Source organism: Rhinolophus sinicus, chromosome 2, assembly GCF_057876585.1.
Source record: "Rhinolophus sinicus isolate RSI-liver-muscle chromosome 2, RSI-T2T, whole genome shotgun sequence".
Taxonomy (NCBI): Eukaryota; Metazoa; Chordata; class Mammalia; order Chiroptera; family Rhinolophidae; genus Rhinolophus; species Rhinolophus sinicus.
In genome coordinates, this window is record NC_142502.1 from 168,846,829 (window position 1) to 168,872,395 (window position 25,567).

General features: G+C 38.4%; 1 protein-coding gene and 1 long non-coding RNA gene across 3 annotated transcripts in view; one reads left to right on the forward strand and one right to left on the reverse strand.

Annotated features, from left to right (window-relative positions):
• Positions 1 to 23,872, reverse strand: part of TTC27 (tetratricopeptide repeat domain 27) — a 142,462-nt gene extending 118,590 nt beyond the window's left edge. The window contains exons 1-5 of one of the 2 annotated variants that reach the window (XM_019741708.3): positions 23,599 to 23,872; positions 22,156 to 22,333; positions 19,760 to 19,889; positions 14,505 to 14,645; positions 10,102 to 10,204 (exon numbers count right to left, since the gene is read on the reverse strand). In XM_019741708.3, coding sequence (XP_019597267.3) covers positions 10,102 to 10,204; positions 14,505 to 14,645; positions 19,760 to 19,889; positions 22,156 to 22,333; positions 23,599 to 23,698 — 652 coding nt within the window. In that variant the 5' untranslated portion in view covers positions 23,699 to 23,872. The remainder of the gene's footprint in view (positions 1 to 10,101; positions 10,205 to 14,504; positions 14,646 to 19,759; positions 19,890 to 22,155; positions 22,334 to 23,598) is intronic. The other variant, XM_074331880.2, reaches the window with a different exon arrangement.
• Positions 23,873 to 24,060: 188 nt separating this feature from the next.
• LOC141571815 (uncharacterized) lies at positions 24,061 to 24,882 on the forward strand. Its single transcript, XR_012496874.1, has 2 exons — positions 24,061 to 24,580; positions 24,724 to 24,882. It is a non-coding gene; the product is annotated as an uncharacterized LOC141571815 (long non-coding RNA).
• The last annotated feature ends 685 nt before the right edge of the window (positions 24,883 to 25,567 follow it).

Consider the following 25,567-nt stretch of genomic DNA (forward strand, 5'->3'; position numbering starts at 1 on the left):
CTATAACTTAGCGTGATGTTTTCAAGATTCATCTGTGCTGTAATATGGATCAATACTTCATTTCTTTTTCTGGCTAAATAATATTACAATGGAATCCATTTTATGGATATACAACATTTTGTTTATCCATTATCAGTCGGGCATTCAAATTGTTTCCATCTTTTGGCTATCATGAATAAGGCTGCTATAAACATTCACATACAAGGTTTTGTGTGAACCTGTTTTCATTTGTTAGGTATATAGACCTAGAAGTTGGATTGCTGGGTCAGATGGTAATTCTGTGTTTCACTGTTTAAGGAACTGCCCAACTGTCTTCCAAAGTGGTGATACCATTTTCCATTCCCACCTGTAGTGTATGAGGGTTCCAATTTCTCCACATCCTCAACCATATTTGTCGTTATCTGACTTTTTAATTTATAGCTGTCCTTGTGCGTGTAAACTGCCATCTCATTGTGGTTTCACTTCTCTAATGACTAATGATATCGAACATCTTTTCATGTGCTATTGTTCATTTGGATATCTTCTATAGAGAAATGTCTATTCAGATCCTTTGCCCATTTTTCAAATGGGTCATTTATCTTTTTAATTACTGTGTTATCAGAGATCTTTATATATTCTAGATACAAGTCCCTTATTAGACATATGATTTGCAAATGTTTTCTCCCAATCTGTGGACTGTCTTTTCATTTTCTTGATAGTATCTTTTAAAACCCAAGTTTTTAAATTTTGACGAAGTCTAATTTATCTATTTTTGTCTTTTGTTGCTCATTGTTTAGGTGTCGTATCTAAGAATCCGTTGCCAAACGAGGTCATGAAGATTGACGCCTATATTTTCTCCTAAGAATTTTATACGTTTAGCTCTTACCTTTAGGTGTCTGACCTATTTCAATTTAACTTTTGTGTATTGTATGTAGCCCCAGCATCATTGTTGAAAAGACTATTCTTTCCCCCATTGAAACATTTTATATGTAGAATAAAGCAAGTAATTATGCTCACATTATTAGGAACAAGATTTTCCTTTTAAGAAAAGAAGGGTAAAATAGCAATCAAGGATAGAAACACTTTGCAAGATTACATTGTAACTGGAGCTCCTTGGTCAGGGTCAGGGGCTTCAGGCATGTTTGCTGGGGCCTGGTCCTGGCTGGTGACTCAACCATTGTGTTTGCTAGAAACAAGTCTCAAAAGGGGCCTCATCTGGAGTGCTTGCAGAATTTGGGGACACAAGCTATGCGTTCATCAAAATCAGATGTGGTGGCTTGACAGAGACTCAGCCAGCATGTCTGCAAAGCCCGGGCTCACCCAGACGTTTGCTGGGGCTGGGGATCAGTCAGAGACTAGACCGGTATGTTTGGGGTTGGGGTCTCAACGGGTGTGTTTGACAGGGCCAGGGACTTGCCCTGCATCCAACAGAACCAGGTCAAGGACTAAGCTGTGTGTCCCATAAGGCCAGAGCCAAGGGAGGGGCCTGCAGACTCGAGGGTAGAGTCGAAAGGACAGTCTACCAGGCTGGGAGTCTGATTACACAGGGGAAGATTGTACCTCTACTGAGGATAACGGGAGCCTGGGTTTTCACTGTCAGAGACAGGAGTTACACATTTGGAAGAGCGAAGACTAGAATAAACCTGGCGATAATGAACTGGAATTGAAGATGACGTAAATTCATTGTTCTAATATATAGACATAGATGTACATATGTATGTCTATACGCCCATATACATACTTTCTAGCTATGTCTGTTGAAAGGCCTTAAAAGAAACCAGAGCTCCTTGGAGAAATGACTGAGTTCAGGGCTGGAGCAAGGAAATACAAAATGAGGCTAAAACATCTTGTGTCAGAAAACAAAGAAGTGCTCAAAGATATGTCAAAACAGCATAGAAGCCAGCTTGAACAACCTCCCACTGGCCAAACCTGGAATAGTTTGAGCATCAAAATGATAGTTAGTAACAAGTTATAATCCATTGAATGAATTAGGAATCCACGGGTCCATACTAATTATCAATATATAAATGCATAAATTCAAAGTTAGGTGAAGAATAGGAGACTTCTCTAAGTACCTCGCCATATAACACTAATTAATTATAAAGAGTAATAGCCAAAAACTAGAAGTAATCCAAATTTCCATCAACAAATGAATGGGTAAACAAACTGTGCTATTTCCCTATAATGGAAATAAAAGGAATGAACCAGCAACCTTGTTGAGAGCTCGCACTCTAACCAACTATTAAGCAGCAATTAAAAGGGATGAATTACTGTTATGTGTCACTATATGGATGAATCAAAATAATTATGTTGTGTGAAAGAAGCCCGGGAAAAACAAAAGAGTACTGACTCTATGAATCCATTTTCATTCAATTCTAGGAAATGCAAACTAATGTACAGTGATGGACAGATCAGTAGCTGCCTGAGGAGGCTGGAGGAGAGATGAGGAAGGAGGAGAAGAGAGAAAGTGACTCCCAAGGGGCACAAGGCAACTTTCGGGGACAAAGGATATGCTCATTACCTCCACTGTGGTGATGCTTTTGTGGGTATAAACTTATGTCCAAACTTTGCAAATTGTACACTAATTATATCTATTTTACTGTATGTCAATTATAGCTTAACGAAGCTGTTTTAATTTTTTTTTTAATTTAAAAAGAAAATGGGTAACTCTATAGTGAAGAAGACTGGCAAATGCCACCTTAATCAAGTAACCAAAGTTACTCATCGATAGTGAGACAAAATGAAATTGTGTACTATCAGATAGGATGTAATGAGAAACACAACATAACTTCTGTGATATTTCCAGATTGAAAGAAACTAAAGGGATATGGCAACTAAGTGAACACTTGATACTGGATTGGATCATTTTAGACATTTTTGGGACAACTAGCAAATCTTGAATGGTAGTAATAAAATAGTAGTAATGTATCACTGCTAATTTCCTAATTTGGATGGTTGTGTTGTGGTTATATAGGAAAAACACAATAAAGTATGCAGGGGTGATAGGGCATCACATCAGCCACTTATTTTAAATGGTTCGGGACAGGGAGTTCTTTATACTGTACTTGCAACTAGAAGTGCTTGTGTTTCCATTTTTTTTAATCCTAAACTATTAGTAATTAAAGAAAAATAATTAAGAATATATATTGCCTTTCTTGCCTGAAGTATATTCTAGGGTTATCAAATAGCCCTACTTGATGAGGATGAATTCTTCTTTAAAAAATAATTCCAGGGGTGGCCGGATGGCTTAGTTAGTTAGAGCTCAAGCTCTTAACAACACGGTTGCCGTTCAATTCCCACATGGGCCAGTGAGCTGCACCCTCCGCAACTAGATTGAAGGCAATGATGAGCTGCCGGTGGGGCGGCTGGATGGCTCAGTTGGTTAGAGCGTGAGCTCTCAATAACAAGGTTGCTGGTTCAATTCCCGAATGGGATGATGGACTGCGCCCCCGACAACTAAGATTGAAAACAGCAACCCGACTTGGAGCTGAGCTGCGCCCTCCACAATTAGATTGAAGGACAACAACTTGACTTGGAGCTGATGGGCCCCGGAAAAACACACTGTTCCCCAATAAAAATTTAAAAAAAAAATAATAATTATTCCAGGGGGAAAAAGTATAAGAAATAACTGAATTATAAAATTACTAGGTAAATGCTTAAGATTAATAAGAAGATTGCATTTTCTTGGCCAAATGTACCCTGGTGTTCTAAGTAAAATGCCAATCAAATGGAAATTTCATAAAATTCTCAATAGCTGGGTGGAGGGTATCTAATATAAGCCATAAAGACCAGAAAGGTACACAGCCTGTCAAGTCTAAACAGGAAAGTGCTAGCCAACTCCAACTCATTTCCCCTGAAAAAAACTCTCTTCTACCCCATACTTCTCAAGTTTTGTTTCCTACTGCTGCCTCCTATGGTTTTTCCAGCCTTCTCCTGCCTCTCTCCCCCCCTTCCCAACTATTTCCCTCTCTTGCATCCCACAACTTCTAATCAATATCTACTGAATGATTATATATAGTCTTAGAATTGTGCTAGATCCTACAACAAGGTTTAAGCCTTGCTCTCTCCTTAGAAGGGGATGGGGAGGGGGGAGAAAAGCTAGAAAGAAAAGACATATAATCATTAGTCAATACACAGTTAATTTGATTTGAAATTATGTAGTATTGGCCATAAGTACCAAAGGGGAAATCCACAAGGGTAGGATGGTTGAATAAACATTGCCATAAGGGCTGGGCCTTGAAAGATGGGTAGAATTTGGCTATAACTTCACCTCTAGACTGTAAGGTTCACAAAAACAAGGGTCCACATGTGTCTTGTTCACTGCTGTATGCCTAGCACCTATCATAGTTAGTGTGCAATAAACATCCTTGGAGGGAACAGATATTCAACAACCCTTTGATGGCTCTCACCAACAAGATGGAAATCAATGTCCTAGCGATCTAGCTCTTACCCACCCATTCAGCTGACATACAGCTCTTCACACACTGCTCCAGCCACTCCCAATGACTGAAATTCCCAAACACACAAAGGAGCTTCACGTCTCTGTACTCCTCTCTCTGTATATGTTATATACCCTTTCCAACTTCTCCACCTAATCAATTCTTACTCACTCTGCAAGAGTCAGTGCAAGCATCAGCCAATTTGTGAAGCCTTCGCGGATCTCTCAAGTTTAGACTAATTACATCCTTTCCTTCATCCCTTCCTCTTTATGCTCTTTTTTCCTACCTGTATCTTAGCCCCTACCCCACTGAGTTCACGGATATCTCCAGCACCTAGCACAGTGACTCAAACATGGCAAACATCCAAAACAATTTTTTTTTATTAAATATCAAATTCGGCAAGCAATAGAAAGTCAAAGATAAAATGGGGAATAATCAAAGATAGCTCCTAGTAAAAAAAAAAAAATGACATCATGAAATTGATATTTAGAAAAACCAATCCAGCACTGATGTACAGGGAGAAGGAACGAAGGCCAAGAAAGCGCCCACAAGTGAGGTGCAACCCTTCAGACATGAAGAGATAATGATGGCAGCCTTAAGTAACTGAAGGGCTGGCCATGCAGTAGGAAGGACAGACCTAGCCTGTCATTCTCTGTTGCTCAACAGCAGTGCTGTCCAATAAAACATTCTGTGATGACGTAAACTGCTATAGCTGCACTGTCCAACATGGCAGCCATGAACTACACGTGGCTTCTGAGCACCTGAAATGTGGCTAGTGAAACTGAAGTTTTCATTTCACTTATTTTACTTTATTAAATTTAAATAGTCACATGTGGCTAGTGGCCACTATACTGGATAAGCAGCTCTAGCGAGCAACTGTGGCAGAATACCAGATATTTTTAATTAATAAAAGGAATCACTTTATAGCAATTACGGATCCTACCACGGAAAGGGCTCCCTCTCAAAAATCATCTTGGAAAGGGCTCAAGGAAGGAGGAGATCACTTTTTTGGACACAATTATCCAGTAGATTCCAGCATTAGAATAGATGGAACGATGGCCCTACAAAGGATCACATTATTTTATACCTAGAAAGTCTCCCAAGAGAACCTTGGTTTGGAAGTTAGATAAGTTACCTGAGGAAACACACGGACTAAATGACAGAATAGGAACCACATGACAGATCTTAAAACACTATGGTCTGTTAATTGTCTTGATTGTGGTAATGTCACGTGTGCATGCGTATGTAAAATGTCATCAATTGTACACTTTAAACAGGTCTTAATATAGGTTAATTATACTTCAAAAAAGTTATTTTCTAAAAAAGCACACTATACCCATCTTATGTCAACTCTTCAGTTTCATCTCATAAGAGTAATTATGAGAATTAAATTATTTAAAATTTAGAACAGTGCTTGGCATGGAGTAAGCACTACAGAAATGTTAACTGCATTATTGTTATTAGATACTAGAATTCTGCCCTACCGACCAGTTTGGAGAAATGTAATGGAAAGAAGAATGAACAGGATTTGGAGTAAGAAGCTCCAGATCACAGTTCTGGCTCTTGGACAATCGCTCTGATTCTCAATTCTTTGTAAATGAGTTAGCCAGACAAGAGAATCTCTACAGGGTCTTTCCAAATGAAGGATTTCAGAAGTGGACTAGGATGAAAGTTGTAGAAATGGAAAAGAAGGAGGGATTTGGGGACCTTAGGGAAGAACTGATAAGATTTAAGAACTGGCTGCTAGATATACAGAATGATAGAAAACAACGAATCCACTACGAACACAAAGTTCTGAGCTTTGGATGACACAAGGTTTCAATACCAAGAGGAGCATGTTGACCCAACAGAAGTACATTTATTATTTTAACAAATTAGTAGGTACTCTATGGAAATGCATATTCATGACCTTCTGGATCAAAATGTCAACATTTAAAACACATGCTAAAACCAAAATCTCTTCTCACGAGATTATGTTAATGCGATGTTAAAACAAATATGGATAGTTATAATTAGGTTATCATATTTAGCATATTTAATAATATTCATTCCAAAGTAGCCAACTATAAAAAAAAATCAGTGCAGACATCAGTAACCAAGAGAACAACTCTTTCGATGTGGCAACGATCTAACCCGAGTCACAGAAATGTGGAAGATGTCACAACGGAATTCTCAGACAAAGCATTTTAACCTATTTTCTCTTAGATGGTGACTTCTCCTTGAGCTTGTCTTCAAATAGCTAAACCACAATATCACATCTCATGCACTCCATGAACACATTTTCAGTATCGGATCCTACAATAAATGGTCATGTACCCTAACGCAGTATTTAGAGAATCACGGTTTCCTGACTGTGACCTCAGAAGTGTGCGTTCCACGATGCTGAGGGACGACATACTTTTCAAGATGCTAACTTACTCCCTTCATAGATGTGATCAGTGCAGCAAAGTTATGCTGACATTCTGATGGGCTGCATGCCACTACACTGTACTGATGTAACACATTCCTGGACAAAAACACAAAGTTGTTCATAAAATTGTTGCTCTGTCTCATAGGCTAAAAAAAAGAAATCCTGCCAACTTTTTGATGATCCTTCAAGGGCAACATTTCAAATATAATATTCTTCTCTGGACACTGAATAGTATTTCAGCTATAACTGACTGCTTGGTCAAGATTTGGGTCAAATCCCAGAACAAAACACTTCTTTAAAATAAAATTGTTTATGAAATGCTGCACTTTAAGACTATCTGCAGACCTATTTAGACATAGCCAAAATGGACCAATTTATGACTAGATAAAATAAAAAATGTCATTGATTAGCCTAGAACAGCAACATAAAAAATTCTTAGTTGCAAGGCAAAGCACATAATATGCTGAACTACACTGCAGAAAGGAACTGAGACCACTTGGGGAATGAATCACTTAAAAGAGTCATATTTTCCACATCTCTTAGTTAACCCTTCCTGTTTGGAAACTTAATTTTACTTCTTTGAATAGAATTCTCTCTAAAACACACCATTATGGTTCCTACCTTTTAAAATAGCACATAAGGATGGTATTTTTTTCTTTTCTTAATAAAAGGTCATCATTATAAATATTAGTCAGAGATGTGGTAAAGATGTAACCGTTCATGCAGATTTATATAATATGGTACAAAGGGGAAAAAACATGACTTTTCCTACAGCTCTTGCATCAAACTTGATTTCCTTTAAAAAAAAAAAACTGCCAGTGACACCTTGTTTTTTGTTCATTTCCATAGAAGTATAATAAAGTATAGGAACCTGTATAATATTATATGCAGTATAATGTAATTAACTTTTTTCAAAATTAAATAGTGGGCTAAATCCTGATGCCATCCTCCTCCAAATGCTTTCACTATCCTCTGGAAAAATCCACTTTTTTCCCCATTACTATCAATGTTCAGCTCATCCTTGGCTTTCAAAACTTTAGTCAATTTCATAAACTAGAAGCTTATCCCCACTCTTATTTCTCCCTTGAACTAAGTTTGTTTATAGAGTATATCTCACTTAATTTCAAATATACCGGCAGTGCCGAAAAAATGTATACACGACTTGTACTCATCTTTTGTTACCAGTATATATTTATATGTATTTATTTATATACAATTTAAATTTTTTTTTTCCTTTCTGAAAATATGTATACATTTTTTGGCACCCTCTGTATGCAATGGCATGAATGGGGGAAGACTTAGTGTGCACACATTTTTCATTTCACTGAAAATAGTAAGAGGACAAGCCATGTCTGCTAAATGGGACATTAGGTCTTAATTTTCTCCATGTCCCACTTTATAATTCATTTTACAGAGAACTCTACACCTCGCCAATGCTATTAAAAGATGATTCAAAGTCCCATATGGTGTCTGGGTAGGATCAATTTTCTCATAGCTTTTATAATATTTCACATTTCTGAAAAACTCTTATACAGGAATTAGCTCAGATAAAAATTGCAATCAAGATGGAGAACAAAAGGAGGGACTTCTACAACTTCTTCCCTAAAAAGCACATGCAGAAGGAGCTCAGTAAACATTAGCTATCACTATTCAACAAACATGTGCTAAATATTTACTATTTTCTAGGTACTATGATAAGTAGAAACAAGTGTAAAAAAAAACAAAGAAATCAGCCCTCAAGGAGCTCACAACCTAGAGAGTTGCTTCTAGTCTAAGTGAAAATATAGATGGTTCAGTGGCTAAATTTGCTCATAAAAAACTTTTGTAATCGAAAAGCATTAAACCAGACTCCTGCAGGCAAACGGATAGACTGTTTTTCAGTTCTGTTACTTAAGAAAGATCATTGTATAGAAAAGTAATATTCTTTTACTAAGAAAATTAAATTTCTTACATTTAATAAAACAACTGATCTGCTATTATATACAAATAGATTTAAATTCCGTGGCATAATAATTTTTTTTTTTTAATATATAAAGTTGAAGGTCAGAATAAAGATTTTTATATATACAAAGTTTGGTCTAAAATGCCTTGCTTGTTCCAAAGCCTTAAGTTACCTAAAACCCTGAAAAAATATAAACTAAGTCCTAATATAAAAAACATAAATGATTCAATTAGTATACAGACTGAATATTTCCCTTACTGTCTCTTTTGGAATCATGTATAGATGTTCATTCTACCTAATATTAGTATATGTTTATGTATTTCTGTCCTAGAACAAAATAAAAATTGAGAAATTAAGTTTCCACTGATCACCTAGCTTAGTAATTTTATTACTGCACAAATTAATGTCCCCTGTGGTGTACTTGGACCTACCTTACTATACAGATGTAGCCTTGAAGGAAACAGACTCCAGAAAGGTACAGGAGCTTCTCGCAATTACACAAGGACACACAAAAGAGTTATTTTACGCCTGTGTGAACGCTCTACCTCCACCAAGTACCGATCACTGCTTCTCCACCCAGAGCCATGGTAATCACCACTCCCCCCAACTCTTACACACACACACACACATACATATTCACTCCATACTCTTGTATGTGAAAGGAGTGTGGACTTTGAAACACATACACCTAAAGTCAAATTCCTTCTCTGTAACTCAGAAGTTCATTACCAAGTCCAAGCCCATTTGTGTTTAAGTATTCTTTCAATACAAAAGAATATGGTTTGGTTTTATTTTGTTTGGCAACTTTTGCCAAGAATAATTGTTCCAGGAGCCCAGGGAAAACAAATGTGAAGGCACTGAAGATTTTACCTCCTTTTCCAAATGCTTCCCTAGGAAACACAAGGGGCATCTGCAACAAAGGCAGTGGGAGGCATTTACATGGGTATGGTTTACAGTTACTTGGTAAACTTTTCATTTATATTTTGGGCACTTTCCTATATGTACATTATATGTTACAGTAAAAAATAATAAAATATTAAAATACCTTTAAGCAATTTTTGATAAAAATCACGGTGACCTGCACAGAACAAATCATTCTTTCTAAGTAGGTAATATAAATGATAGTGGTTTCTTTTTTAAAAACTCAAAGGTAAAAAGAATTTCTATAATCTGACATCCTAATAATTTGTAACATTCTACCTCCAGAAAAAGAGCAAAACAGCCTCAAATAAAGTCACTATTATCTATCAAAAAATAAGCTAAAAGGAATGTGTCGGCCAAGAAATTAAAATGGATCTACCTGCCACATCAAACAAAAACCCGCGACATACCTTGATCAATACAATCTCCAGCAAGAGCAAAAAGCTGAGGTGAGCGTTCCTCAAGCAACTGCTGATGAATATTCACACATCTCAAAGTCCACCATGGCAAGCTCTAGAAAAGACAGCACCATGTAAGTTGAAATAAAAGGACCCTTTGGAAAAAAAATTTACATGAAATTGAAATTAATTTTTAGAATTTTTAATACTTGTGAAATTGAACTTATTCCATAAGCTTACCCATCCACTGCTATGTCTTCAATAATAATACCCAAAGCTGCTTCTGTCTTCCACAAGAATAACCCCTCCCTTCTATTCTCTCAAAGCCTGTCTTGCTAGCCCAGTGGGCTCCCTGATGCCATTCTGAACTCACCATCTCCTCCTTTAAACTGTCTCCTGCAAACTCCCAGCTCTATTGCGACACTGTCAGCACCAGAACCCAAGTACCAAGAGCTTTCAGAGGCCTCCCACGAGAACCTCCTGTGGGGTGACACGTCCCCTCATCTGCACTTCCAGCACATTATCTGTACCTCCCTTTGCAAACACATTCCACTGTAGTCATGTATGGCACCCCTAGCTTTCAGTGTCATCTGCCCTCCAGCCAATAAGATGAAAAATCATGTCTTACTCATCTCTGCATCCTCCTGAAAGCAATGTATTTTGCACAAACTACAAAGTAAGAAATGCCTTGGATTCAGATATTCCCCAAAACTGGGAAGATTGCTTCCACATGTTTGTGAAACCTCTTCCGTGAAGCTTTGTCCCACGAGCGCAGCACCCACTGGTCTCTCACTTCTGAACTCCTACACTGTTCCTAGAAGTTGGCACCACATTATTTTTCAGGTCTCTCACTCTACCTGGTCCATTCATTTTTTGAGGGTAGAGACTGCATTGCCTTGACTAACGCACAGGCTAAGAACACAGTTGCTTTCTCTCTTCTCTGATACGTGTTCTTACTTGTTCAATACATCCTTATTTAAAAAAAGAAAAACACTGAACAACAAGCCAGTAAGTACAGAAGCAAACAGTCTCTCTCCTGCTGCCTCAAGGCCGTCCTCCTTCCCCAGAAAAATCCATGACAAAGGTTCATATTTTTCTAACTCTTCCTCTATGCATGTGCGTGTGTGAACAGTTAGACAATAAGTATTTTGATAGACTCATTAAAGTATCAAGTATGATCATGCATTGGATCTAATTAAAACTATGTGATGTTGAATTATACTGCATGAAGGTTAAGAAATTAATTTTCCTTTTTTTAAAAAGCAATCCCTTCTACCGTGTTTCCCCGAAAATAAGACCTAGCCAGGCCATCAGCTCTAATGCATCTTTTGAAGCAAAAATTAATATAAGACCCAGTGTTATTTTACTATAAGACCAGGTATAACATAACATAACATAACATAGCATAATACTGGGTCTTATTTTACTATAAGACTGGGTATAATATAATACTGGGTCTTATATTAATTTTTGCTCCGAAAGACACATTAGAGCTGATGGTCTAGATAGGTCTTATTTTGGGGAAAACACAGTAATAGGAGATCATGCTTAATTACCAAAAGCATTATTTTACTTGAACTTCTGCATTTGATTAAGGGGTAAATCTGCCTGGTTCCCTTCTAAACTGCTACACATAACTGCCTCAGCAATGATGCAATCACAAATGAATTTTGACTCTATGACAAAATCATTTCTAATTATTAATGCTGTTTCCACAGTCCATGTAAGTAAAGGTAGAATTATCTAACAGAAAGAAGTTTCACATCATCTTTAATTTAATTCCCTGAGGTGTTGCCTCATTCTTTTACTATCAGCAAAGCTAATGAAGTCAGTCTTCGTATCAATTATCTGTCCCTTATCTGCTGTCAGCAATAAGTGAGTCAGGTTTGGCAGTGTATTCTTTCCTTTTCTAGACATGGGAACTTAGATAGATCCAAAGAGATTGCCCTTTTAAGAAAACATACGACGTAAGATGCTGAACTCTTAAAAATCAGATCCGTAAACTAATTCTTAACCCAAAGTCCTTCCATAGAAGGGGGAGTGTGAAACAAATAAAGCATAGCCTATTTTCTACTAGAAAAATAAAAACATCTTTTTCTATTTGCCAACAATTGCTTAATAGAAAATTTGAGGCATTAGAAAAAAAATGAAAAAGGAAACTTGCAGCCTTGCTTTTAGATGGTCTCTAGATCCTGTCTTCTGATTTTCGAACTTATTACAGAATGTCCTGACTGAGAAGTCACACTCGTCAACAACCTCCTAGAAGGGAAGAAGCATCGGTGCACTCAAAGGGCACCCAATAAACTTATTCCGTTTTATAAATAAGGAAACTGATAGTCAGAGAAATTAACTAGCATAAGGTCACACAGGTGTTCAGTGGCTGAGCCAGACAGACTCTGGTCTGATTTCAAAGCCAAGACTCTTTTCACTCAACATTTACATATCACTAATACTAGTCTACATACTTCACAGATCAGAGGGTGGGGGAACATCATCATTTACTGTCCCACAAAAAATCATAACAAACAATTTGATACATTTCTTAGAAGCCAACTTATTCAAAATTAATTTAAAAGATTGAAATTAACTTGGATAATTATGTGATGCTTCATCATTTTATCTTCATTCATCAAAGAAGTCACTTTAACATCATCATTTAGAGCATGATATATTCAAGATCCAAAGGAAAAAAAAACTGTAATGTGTCAATTGAAAGGCAAGATTTCAGCAAAGAATGATCTTTGTGTGGTGATGTAGAATAAGCAAACAGGGTTTTAAGCTGAAGTCAAAAGTTGTTTAGCATCTACCAAGAATTTCAGGTAACTATCTCTCCAACCCCACCAAGTACGACTTCCACAACCAGCCGTTCACAGCTTAACTTGTTCTCCTAAATTGTTGACAGTACATGTGTATCTTTATTCAAATGATGCTTGACATACTTGTTGATGAACATCTTCCACCAACAAAACTTAAAACTGTATCACTCACTCATTGATGACCATTAGTCTCACCAGAAAGAAAATAACACCATCTGGCAGCCTCATGCCTCAATGATACTTTCTTTGGAGCCAAGTGTGAGTTGGTCTATAGGACCATTTAAATCAGATCAAGTTGGGGCAATTTTTTTTATTCAAACTAATGTCGCTGAAAAAATAAAAGATAAGACCTTATACCTGCCAGGACATGTTGAAACCCATCTACTAAAAACCCTTCTCATGCAACGGAATCCAGATAAATCCTGTCTCTCATGAGAGTTGCTAATACAGATATCACTTCCCTTCTTAACTCTTCTCTGTCTAAATTTAAATACTGACGAAAGTAAGTCCTCATACAGTACAAACCAAGTCTACATTTTGCCCATAGAAATATTGTGTTTCTTAAAATTTTCCTGCCAACACTTAGAAATTAGAAGGTTCACATGAACTTTAGATTTGCTTTGGCAATATAGAGTCTGTGTTCCCAAGTTGCAACAACCAGAACAGGAATAAGCAAGCTCCACCCTGTCGGCCAACTCCAGCCCACCCCGTTTTTGTACAGCCCAAGAAGAAAGAATAGTTTTCACATTTTTAACTCATTAAAAAAAAAAAAAAAAAGAATACGTTTTGTGATATGTGAAAAACATATGAAATTGAAATTTCAGTGTCCATAAATACAGCTTTATTGGTACAACACAGTCACACCCATGCCTTCACATGTCGACAGCTGCTTTAACACCACAATGCAGGGTTAACAGTTAGACAGAATAGTTAGAACAGACTGCACAAACCACAGCTGACACCTCCCCCAAACCTCCAAAGACGGCCCTTATATTTTCAGCCCTTATATTTTCCTCGTGGTTGTTGTCACCTCCTACTGCCTATTAGCTTTCTGTGAGTATGAGGGCTTCTTCTCACTAATTTATGTGACCTAAAGAAACCATGTAACAGATACTCAACAAATGCTCTACTCAATCCAACCCAAATAATGAAACAAAGTCAGATGTGAGCCAGGAAACAGTAATTAAGATCCACTGCAATAGTGCTAAAATTCTGCCTATTGCTCATTGTCCTTACATGAAATTCATACAAGATTATGAAGGATGTTTTTAAACCTATGTGTAAGATTCAGGGAATGAACATTTATACACACGCATACATACATACACACATATACTCAATCTTATTAAATTTTATTAATTAATAAGATTAATCTTATTAAACCTTATCAATCTTATATAATCTCATTTTATACCAGCTAAATCTCATGAGAAGAGAAAGGTTTTGCTTATTTTCATCAGATTTTAAAATTAAGCACCTAGAAGACAACTTAGAGAACAGAAGTATCAAGATAATGTCACCATCACACTAAAGTCTGATGCTAATCAGCACCAAGGTCACATCTGGGTATGACTGTCCCGGCGCCTTTTCTTCCCTCACCTGAAGAGCTGTCAGTTTATGTTTTACATTCACTAGGATAACTCGTGCTAACAGCAGCAGTATAGGCTTCGAGGTCAGGCTGTAGATTGATTCACCATCTAGAATGAGCAGACTCAGAACAACTGCATCCAGTCCTTTGCCCTGGGAAAAAACAAGAGAAATTGTAAGCTCTAAGATGATATAATTTAACAAAATTGTATTAATCTTTATATGTCTCATTATAATGCATATTTTCCAGTTACTCCAGCTTGAACAAAGGCACTGATCTATTACACAGCAATTGGCACTGGACAGACTCCTAACGTTATAAATGCCCTTAGAGATCTATATATCCAGCCTGCCCTGACAGATAGCCATCCATCTGCTTGTACTTTAGAGGAACAGGGAACTCAAGACAATGCTAGTATTGAAGAGGGATCATGACTTTATAGATTTACTTACAACAAATACCGTCTCAATAAAAAGCATCCCTATGTTAAAGTATTTATGTTAAATACTGACACCTCACAAATGCTTCACTAGCTGGCAAATGTCATTACAAAACATGTCTGCTCCATCATGACTATCAGGCCAAACAACAAGGTCACACATAGCAAATGCTGAGGAGGCACACACCATGGAACAGTAGGAACAGAAAGCTGCAAAAAAGGGATGCCTGTGAAAAATCCACTCCTCAACTAAACACAGACTTTATACTCTGGACAAGGCATCTGTGTTTCTAAAATGTGGACTGCATCATGTTGACAGCTGCCACAGAACACCGCAGGAGTGCTTAGCTGTTAGGAATATGGGCTCTCATCTCACAAACACAGGATGGTGTCCTTTTTCTGCTTCTTATTAGTTTGTGGGCATAGATCAATTTTGTAACTGAAGCCTCAGTTTCATCAATTATAAAATGAAATAACAGAATCTGTACCTCACAGAGTTCTTATAAGGATTAAATTAAACTGAGAAGTGTAGTAGAGTAAAGATTTAACATGAACGACAACTACCAAACCATACATGAAGCTTACTATGATCTGCTATCTTCGCCATGGGCAGATTAAAAAAACAAAACTTCAATAATTAAGGAACTATTTTGAAGTTATTACAACTGCCTCAATTTTAGAAGTGAGGAAACGGATGCAAAAAAGTTCATCACAATGAAGTGAGTGTCTGAACAGAGATTACAGCCCACGTTTTCTGACTCCTGAACCAGTGTTCTTCCCACCACCCTGCGCAGCCTGCCCCACAGATCTCTCTCCTGCTTCCTGCCCCTCAGTAAGGTCAAGGCTGTGCTGAGCACAGGGAAGGCCTACGGACAGGGCATGGGCCACTTCTAGCCTTCTCACTGACACACGAGACTGCACTGGTGCGGGTGACACATGGACACCACAAGAGGACCTGGTTTGGAGAACCGCACTGTGAGCTCAGTCTGGCTGCAAAGAATCCGGTATCTTGTCAGAACCTCCACGTGGAGGTACTGAGGACCCACGTGAAGATACTGACTTCGGAACTCAAGAGAAGAAATTGGGAGGGTCACATGAACCTCTCAACCTAATGTGCCCAATGGGACCTGCAGTTTTACTGAATCATCTGGTCATTGGGATGAACACAACGATCTTTATTTCCTAAAATCCAGATATGACATGCCTTTAAGAAAAATAATTCTTATTCTAGTCATATTGAGAAATATGTCTACCTGTTTTAGCACAAATTTTGATTATTATCTTCTAAATGAAATCCCTAAAGATAAACAGCAAACAATTTAGTAGGGCAAAAAAATTTAAAAATTATACAAAGAGACAGCCCATAATATACTACCTGAAAATTATTACCTCTGATACTCACAGCCAGGGCTCGGTCACTAAACCTCCTCTTCTTCAACTCAAAGCTGTCTGGAGATGGTATTAACAAGGCCAATAAAATAAATAAGTGACTAAATGAATAAACCAGTAAATAAATAAATGTCCTAGTGTTGCTCTTGGATCTTCATGAAAAAAATTAAATGCTTATCTATCTCTGCTTAAATAAATCAGCCTCTGCCTGATTTATAACACTGATCTTTATAACACTGATCTTTCAATTGAGTTCTAAATGTGCTTCCAGAGGTTTTGAAAATGATCCATTTTTAAAGAGGGTTGTTTATATTTTCAATAAAAACTGACAAAGCAAAGGTTACAACTCCCTGAAGAACAATTCCTCAGTCAAGAGAGCATCAGACAGATAAAAACAAATATTTAACAGCATAATAGTGAAAAAATTCAACATCTGGAAGCCTGAGATAAACTTTATATAAAATCAGATTACTAAGAGATCACCCTTGATGTGTGAGCGGTGACCCACTGCTCAGACATGGCCTTTCAGTGCTATTCCTCTGGGGCTGATTAGCACCAGAGGTCACAAACAGTGCTGACATGCCAAGGCCATACGTCAGAAGCAGGGAAGATTAACTTGGCTTTGGTGACTATACTCCATGACCATAAATATCTGTGCCTCACAAGAACTAAGAAAAATGAATCAGCACAGGAAAATGAAAACTAGAAAATACTTCCCTGTTTAAAAACTTCAACTCCATCTCCCAAATCCTCAGATTGCTGGGAAAGAGTATAAATTGTATAATCCTCTTAATAACAACCTGGCATTACCAAGCGAAGGTGAGCATGCATGTACCCTGGGGCACAGCAACTCTACTCACACACGTAACTACAGCAGAACGTCCCCACTTGGTGCTGGGAAGGGTTTACAAGTATGCTGAAATATTGGTCCCGTCTGCCCTCGGGGAGTCCAACTGTAGCCTGGGGCCAGTAAAACTAGCCTCCTCCATATAGCACACTGCACCAAACAAGTACTGTCACTTTTTAAGCATGCTGTGCTTTGAAACTACTGTAATTATTTCCAGAAGACGTGTTCCTAATAGCAGTGTACGTAATATATTGCAAAAACAAATGGAAACAATCCATATCGCCATCAAGAGTAGAAGAGAGAAATAAATTGTTGTACAGTCATACAACTGGAATACCATACAACAGTAAAAATAAATAATGGTATAATTTCAAAAATATACCATTGAGTAAAGCAAATCACAGAAGAATATATAATTGGTTTCATTTATATAAAGTTCAAAACCTGGCAGAATAGTATGTTTTCTAGGGATACACAGAGCGGTGCTAAAACTATGGAGAAAAGCAATGGCGGAGTGACTCATGAGACAGGCGGGCCGGGTATGCTCTCAGGAAGCACATGCAGAGGACTTTCTAAGGCAGTATTTCCCAACCTTTTCCAAGTCAGAGCACATGTAGAAGATGGTATGATTTGGAGTGCACGCCAGGTAGCGAGAAGGCTGCCAAGCCAGAAGAGACCAGTTCAAAGGCTCTCGGCGGCCCCAGCTCCACATAGCCACCTCAATGCCCGGGGTTCCACAGCCGGGGAACAGCGGCCAGGAAGCTCTGTTCTACCAAGCCAGTATTTTTCTCTCTCTCAGTGGGATGGTGGGAACAAAGGATTTTATTATTTAACTGTACACATTTTATATGCTTTATTTGAAAGACTGAGGTAATTCTAATTAAACAAAAAACTTAACACCAAGGCATTAGTCAAAGTTTTCTACAATGTGGCCTGAATCCCATCAAGTCTGACCTTTTAAAGCATCCCTTTCCCACAAATATCACACTCTTCTGCCCTCTAAACCTCTGCTCATGTGGCTGCACCTAGAATGTATTTCCTCCTCTTCTCTACCTCTCCATTTCCTCACCACCCTGCAGGTTCTGGCTCAGGGTCCACTCTCAACTAAGAGGGCTTCTCTGACAAAGTTCACGTCCTACAAATCTCTTCGTTAATTTCAATATCTCTGAGTCTCTCGTGTAACCCAGTTCTGTACTGCTTTGAATTGTTGCCTGACTTTACAGGTGCTTCTAAACTAGTATAGCAGAACGAGTACTGGATTTGGACCCAGAAAATATGGATTCCAACGCCCCAGCTATAAAACCTTTCACCACTTCCAGCTTCAAACTTTTCATCAATAGAATCCCTCAAATCAATATAACACATATTAATTAAGTACCACTTAAATCTCATATCAGTGCTCAGTAAATATTATGACTTTGATTGTTTGGTGGATTTCTAAGCTACACTATAGGGCCGCAGAAGCCAGAAACTGTTTCATACACACAGGAGAGGGAATAAGATGTTTCATGTAAGTAAATGTCTACATAATTCAAGCATATCTCTTTAAGTGCCTTAATTGTTGGGATTTTATTTTAACTATATTGGCTGAAAACCTTTGTAAAGTATAGATTAAATTCCCTTCTTAGCCATAAAATACAGACGATCTTTTAATCTGATTTAGGGTCAGCATTATGAATTTCAATTATTCTATTGTGATAAAATATAGTCACTCACTAAACTGATGTATACAGAGCTAATTCTTTTGGCTTTCAGATCATGGCTGCTTTTATACTTCTTCTCTTTCCAATCTACCATCAAATTATTAATACTTATCTCTAATAACTCCATTCCCCTTTCATTTGTTATTTCTAATTCTGAGAAACCAGGTAACAGTACATAGGTCCCTTTTGTTGCATAAGCTTTGGATGCTATGGGGCCCTTTTTCCAGACTGAGAGATGAACAGCTATGTACAAGACCTGTGAGTTAGCTAGATAATTCAAAATTTCCATATTTCTTTTTAGAGCATGTCCTTCCTACTCACCAAGCCTTGTGCTACGCGCTCAAAAACTCTTGAGAACTTCAAGCTGCAAGCTCTACTGATCATGTACTGATGCAGCTCAATAGTATTATCTTCGTATATGGATAATGAGAACTGTTATCACCATGGAGACCTCTGTGCCAGACACTTTAAGAAAGCATTTGTAATATAAAGGAAATCACCCCTGGGAACTGTTCTTAAGCTCAGCAGCAAAACTTACCTGCAACAAAATTAACAGATTTCTAGATTTGCTGCTTTGCCAGATCTTTATGTAACTGCGGTGATATATGTAACTGAATGAACGGTACAGCTACCTGTCCTTAAAAAAACAAAAAGCAGCTCACCAAGCTCCATTAAATGGAGGTGTCTGAAGAGGAGATTCAGACTGGCAATGAAAGTTCTAGAAATATTTGAAAATTTGATCAAGGAATAAACATTCTTAGTAGGTTTTGTACAAGCTATAAAGTCATGTTTCGTTCCTACCAACTATTAATTCCACTTTATAAAGACAAGTTCCTGAAGAACAAATAACACAATAATAACTACAGATGACATTTCCAAGAAGCGTACCTCACTGAATCGCTGTAACAAAACAGATGGCAAAAAATCCTGAGGCTGTAAATCTACAAGAGGTCCCGTCCAGTTACTCTGAACAAAAAGCTGCAAACTGCTCACTCCAATCAGGAATATCAGCTGTTGTCTGCATAGAAGAAAAGTTAAAGAAATAAACATGAACCACTATCACTGCATAACCACATACATACTATTTCATTTCAGTTTTATTAAGAAAAATGGTAAGATATCAACTAACATTTATTGAGATTACTGAAGAATATTACCAAAAAAAAATCTTTCAGAAACCTAAGTAATTTAGGTCTGCAATGTCCAACATTATAACCGTGAGCCACATACGGCTTTTTAAAATTTAATTAGAATTAAACAAAATTTCCAATTCAGTCCCTCAGTCACAACTGTCCATATTTCAAGTACTCAAGAACCAAATGTGACTAGTGGCCACCGTTGTGGACATTTTCATCATCACAGAAAGTTCTCGTGAACAGCGCTATTCAGATCTTAATCAGGCACCTGTAACTTCTCTTGCATTCGGTTTAACAGCTCTGACATTGCCAGAACATGTATGTTAAACTGATTTTATACAAAAGAAAAACTGACAACAAAAAGTTGTTGTTAAACAACATTTTACTAATAACTGTACTGTAACAAAAAGACCCCAAGAAATTTCACTTGAACCTATTTTTTCAATCCTGATTTGGCTTATGACAAGGGGGTGAGTAAACATTTTCGATAAAGGGACAGATATTAAATACTTTAGGCATTGCAGGTCACATGTGTTTCTTTCTTACAACCCTTTAAAAATGTAAACACCATTCTTAGCCATTTTGCCCACCAGCCATAATTTGCCAAGCCCTGGAGTAAGACAAAAATAGGTGTGGATTCAACTCTAACAAATAACAGCCAGAGAAACTTGAAGTTTCGTGAAGAGAAAGTAAAAGTTTTTTCTCCCTATGTCCCCTAGGTAATCTTCCTCAAAAGCAACAGTCTTTAAGGGAAAAAAAAAAAAAAATCAAACCTACAAGCCTTTGATAGACAGAATATAAAGCTCTGGATGCAATGCAACTGAAAGCAAAGAATGAGCAGCACTAGAGAAAACAAGTGATAAATGAGCCTGTTTGTAGTTAGAAGTTAGGAAACTTGGGAAGAACAGGTGTGAAGCAAGATCTTAAAGCCTTAATATAACTGTCACAACTAAATATCAAAATCCTTAAGATGAATGTATTGGCTCTGTGCGAGGTCAGAGGGATAGTGGATAGGGGCGGGGGGTTCACACAGTGTGAGGGATATAAATGATAAACGTCTAAGTTTTGCTTTGTCTTGTGCACCTGAAACTAATAAAATTTTTTAAAAAATCCTTAAGATGAATGGCAACTACATTTCATTTTCAAATTCCTCAAAATGAGGCATCTGAAATATCTCTTCTCAGCTCTATGTGACTAGCTGGAATTCTGCTTACCAGTGAATAACACATTTGTGTGTACGTGTGTGTATTCGAATGGGCACCACAAAGCTCGTTGCTATGATACCACACACACTTCAGACAGCAAAATAAGAATCAAGGATCACACTGCAGGAATGTAAACTACTAGTAAACCAGAAAAATTAAAAGGAATTAAATTAAAAATTAAATTAAAAATTAAAAAAAATTAAAAGGATACTAATTTTCAAAATAAAATAAAATGCCTACAGTAACATTCTTTTGTGAACTCAAATTGTGTCTTATTCCTCTTCACAACCTCAACATCTAGCAAGTAGTTGGTTTACTTGTTGAAGAACTAAATGAAGCCATTCCCTAGAAATAAGTTAAAACAAAGTTCCATGCATTTTAAAGACAGTTAAAACTTAACATGGATGCCACAGATAGTAAAGAAAGAAGTTTATTAACAAATTTACAACAAAATATAAACTATTAAAAGACTTAAATTTCACTGCTATGTAACTATCCATTACTTAAACTTTAATGGAAGAAGGTAAACCAAGGGTTCCGTAATAAAAACATTAAGTTCTCTGATCTCTAGAAAGACAATAATCTAAACCATAATAACAGTAGCTGCAAGTATTACTCAGGAATCTAGAAATAGTGAGATGGATAGTGTATGCTTTCCAGTTAAAAGGAAATAAGGTCTAAAGTCTTGCCTATGGCTAAAAACTATCAGACCTAAGCATTTGGAAACTCAGTGGGTTAGCAGTTACCACTCAATTATATGTTCATTTCATACACAAAACCCTTATATTTTATATCCTTTATCATTCTGATGGTCCTCTGGACAGAAGTTCTTACATGGATTATACAGTACATTATGAGTCCTGACTAAATGTAAAGCCAGGTTTTTCAACAACTGTTAAAATCAGTGCCTTATATTGTCAAGGCAGTATTAAATGTAGTCTACCTTTTGGTTTTGTCCAAATCTGTTGAGTAATCCAGGAATGTTAATATCTGTTTCTCTAGGTAGCTGTCAATCTTTTCTTCAGTCATCATTGTTGAATTAAAAATATTTTGAGTCAATGAATTTAAGAATATGGCCTCGTAGTTCCCTTCTAGCAGCAATTGTAGGAAAGATCCAGTCTCTGTAATACAAAAAATTAGTACAATAATCCAAAAGAACAATTTTTTCGTACTGTAAAGGATAACACTATTAGGTACATCTACCATTTTAGTATGTAAAAAAAATAGTATATACTTCGAATGCTTGCTATACATTAATCACAAAGCACTGAACAAATTCCCACCGTTCTACAAACATCACTGCTAGTATTAGCAGCTCATCCATACCATGAGCAGCAGTAAGGTGGAAGTTAGACCCAGGAATAATATTCCTCATTACTAAGTATTCCCACCCTTCTCCTGGGAATTCAAAAAGATTCCTACTGACAACAGAAAAGAATGCGTAGTTAAGGTTCTAAGACCTTTCACAGTTTGGCTCTTCCTAACCCCACCATACTCCCCAATGAAAAGCTGGTTTACACCAGAGGGTAAGGGGGGTGGGAGGTGGGAGATGAGGGTAAGGGGGATCAAATATACGGTGATGGAATGAGAACTGACTCTGGGTGGTGACAATGGGATTTATAGATGATGTAATACAGAATTGTACACCTGAAATCTATGTAATTTTACTAACAATTGTCACCCCAATAAATTTAAAAAAAAAAGAAAAACTGGTTTACTCATTGCTCCCTTAATATCCCACGCACATTCCATGAAACTTTTCCAGACCACCAGACTTCAAAAACTACCTCCTGAAGCACCTATTGTGTACACATACACACCACGCACACACAGCACTTATATAGTGTCCTAAATTATTATTTCTTTTTCAGCTCCGGCTTAAATCCCACAACCAGATGTGCCTATATCCCACTAGTAAATGTGCCTTTAACTATCTCTTCGGTAAACGTGCAATGTTCACAAGCATTACATCTTTGCTGCCTCGTTTCAGCTTTTCTGCTTACCAGCTGTGCGACCTTGAATAAATTACTTAACCAATCAGTACTTAAATGTCTTCATCTGCAAAATGGGATTAAAAGTAGCACCTTATGTGTCTATTATAATGACTAAACGACTAAATAAATGTTAAGGGCTTAGAAAAGTAACTGACATTGCCACTGTTATTATTACTGTACTGAATCTGGGCGGTGACAAGTTTGGGGTAATGACAAGCAAGGAGCCTGTGGACCACACCCACCAAGGATGCAACAACCCACAGCCTTAAGAAATCAGCAAGATTTTGGTAGGAAAAAAAAAAACAAGGAGAGATGAGAATCCAGCCGCTGCCACCCCTTCTCCTCACAGCCCTCACGCTGACCTAAATCCCTGGGAGGTGCGCCTCCCTCACCTGAGTCTGCGACTCCCTCCTGCTTCCATTGCTGCCGCTCAGTCTCAGTGGAGAAGCCCCTCAAAACGGCCAACTCCGGGGTCCACATCATCCCGGTCATCGGTCCAGCCAAAACGGGCTGCCAAAAGGGTCAACAAAAAAAAGTGAAAGGAGGAGGGTCCAAAGACGCGAAGATCTAGTGGCTACAGTTCTTTTGGATACACCCACAGCTCTAGAATCCCATGTGCGGATATCGGCCCAAGGGAGCGGCCATGACAGCAGCGCGGGGCACCCTGGGAGAAACACACACACTGCGCCGGTTTCCCCCTAGGAAACCAATCCAAGACCTTGGTACTGAGCATGCCCAGTGGAGATGCCCCGCCCTGAGCGGGGAAAGGACGGGATTGGAGCGCGCGGTTGCGGCGAGCGGTAGATGACGTAAAGGGCGTGGAATCCTTGTGTACCGCCCACCCACGACTGGCGTTAACATGCTTCTCAAAGCGGCGCCGACTGCGGTTTCCTAGGAGAGTCTACCGCTTTGATTTCTAAACCTTTTGGGTCAGAACTGTCCTGACTACCTGATGAAAGCCGTGATCCTTCCCGCAAAATGCACGTGGGCCCTCACTACCAACATTTGGGTACCATTTCAAGAAGTTAGAGATCCTCTGCTGCGGAATCCGTGAACCCTAGGTTAAGAGAATAGGTCTTTATTCTTTGAATGAATTGAAGTGTATACGTCAAATATCTGCTTTTGACTCTGCCACCACATAAATCATGACCCTGTGGGACTTCTGGTCCGGCCGCTGGTGCAGGGAAGTTTTCGGAGGATCGACTGAAAGCTGCAGACGCGTGCCACCCTGCGTGCGTGCGGCTGAGCACAGGGCTAGGACCTTAGTCACACGTCCTTGAATCCTTACTAGCAGCACTGCTAGGTGGAAACCAAGACTCTGGGAGCCAGGACATGCCAGGGTGGGAACTGCCCCGTGGGCTTGCAGCCTGCACTGTGAGTATGGGGAAAGCTGCAGGGTAACACTGACCAGACAGGAATTTTGAAGGAATTAAGGGCCATAGATCTCTGGAAGAGCTTAGCGCAGGACCCAGTTCCAAGCAGAAAGCTAACAATTCTTACTTCACTTTCTTCCTCAGTCCTCAGAGCCATTCCAGACTATGGAGGGAAGAAGTGCCCAGCTCGGCGGCTGCCAGCAGATGGCAAAGGAAGCCAGACCTGAGCTGAGTGAAGAGGCCCTAGGATGTCTTCTCATTGAAAAGTCATTAAATGCTATTTGTGCAGGGAATGATATTTGATCAGTGTGTCCATTTGTGTGTTTTTTAAGCACAAAATTCAGCACTGTGGAAACTATCTGAGAGTTATTAGAGATCAATAGTTGTAAAACACACTGACCACTGACTGCTACACCGAGTTCCTTACTTGCATGTAGAGCCTCATTGAACTTGGTGCTTTCACTGTAATTCAAGATTTGTTTGTTTTAAATGTGGTATGCTAAACAATGATAGTAATTAAGTCTATTAATTTCCCTTTGGGCAAAATGGACTCCAGTCATAAAATGGGGAGAAAAAAATGCTCTCAATTGAAAAAAAAAGGGTTAATGAAAACTGAGCTAGTGAGTGACAGACGTCCACTTTAAGCCCGGTGTAGAGTGCCTTGGCTGGGCAGTCTGCTGAGAACGCTGAGATCACTGTTACACGTTAAGTCTTTTTTCTTGGACTGATCAGATTTCTCAGAAAAACTTTAAAATCTACCTGGACGGTGAGGGTCTGGTTGTCAGAGTTTCAGAGCCAAGTGAAGTAAGAAAGCCAGGAGTCTCAGCATTCAAGACCCAGTCTGTATATTGGAGCCCCTCCAGATTACGGGAGGTGGGGTGAGGGGAGGGAGTGGGCAGGGGTTCCAGCTGACTGACTGGGGTTCCCTTTGCTGGAATCCTCCTCATTTGAGCTCTGCTCCCACCCCATAAAACTCAGTTCCAGAGAC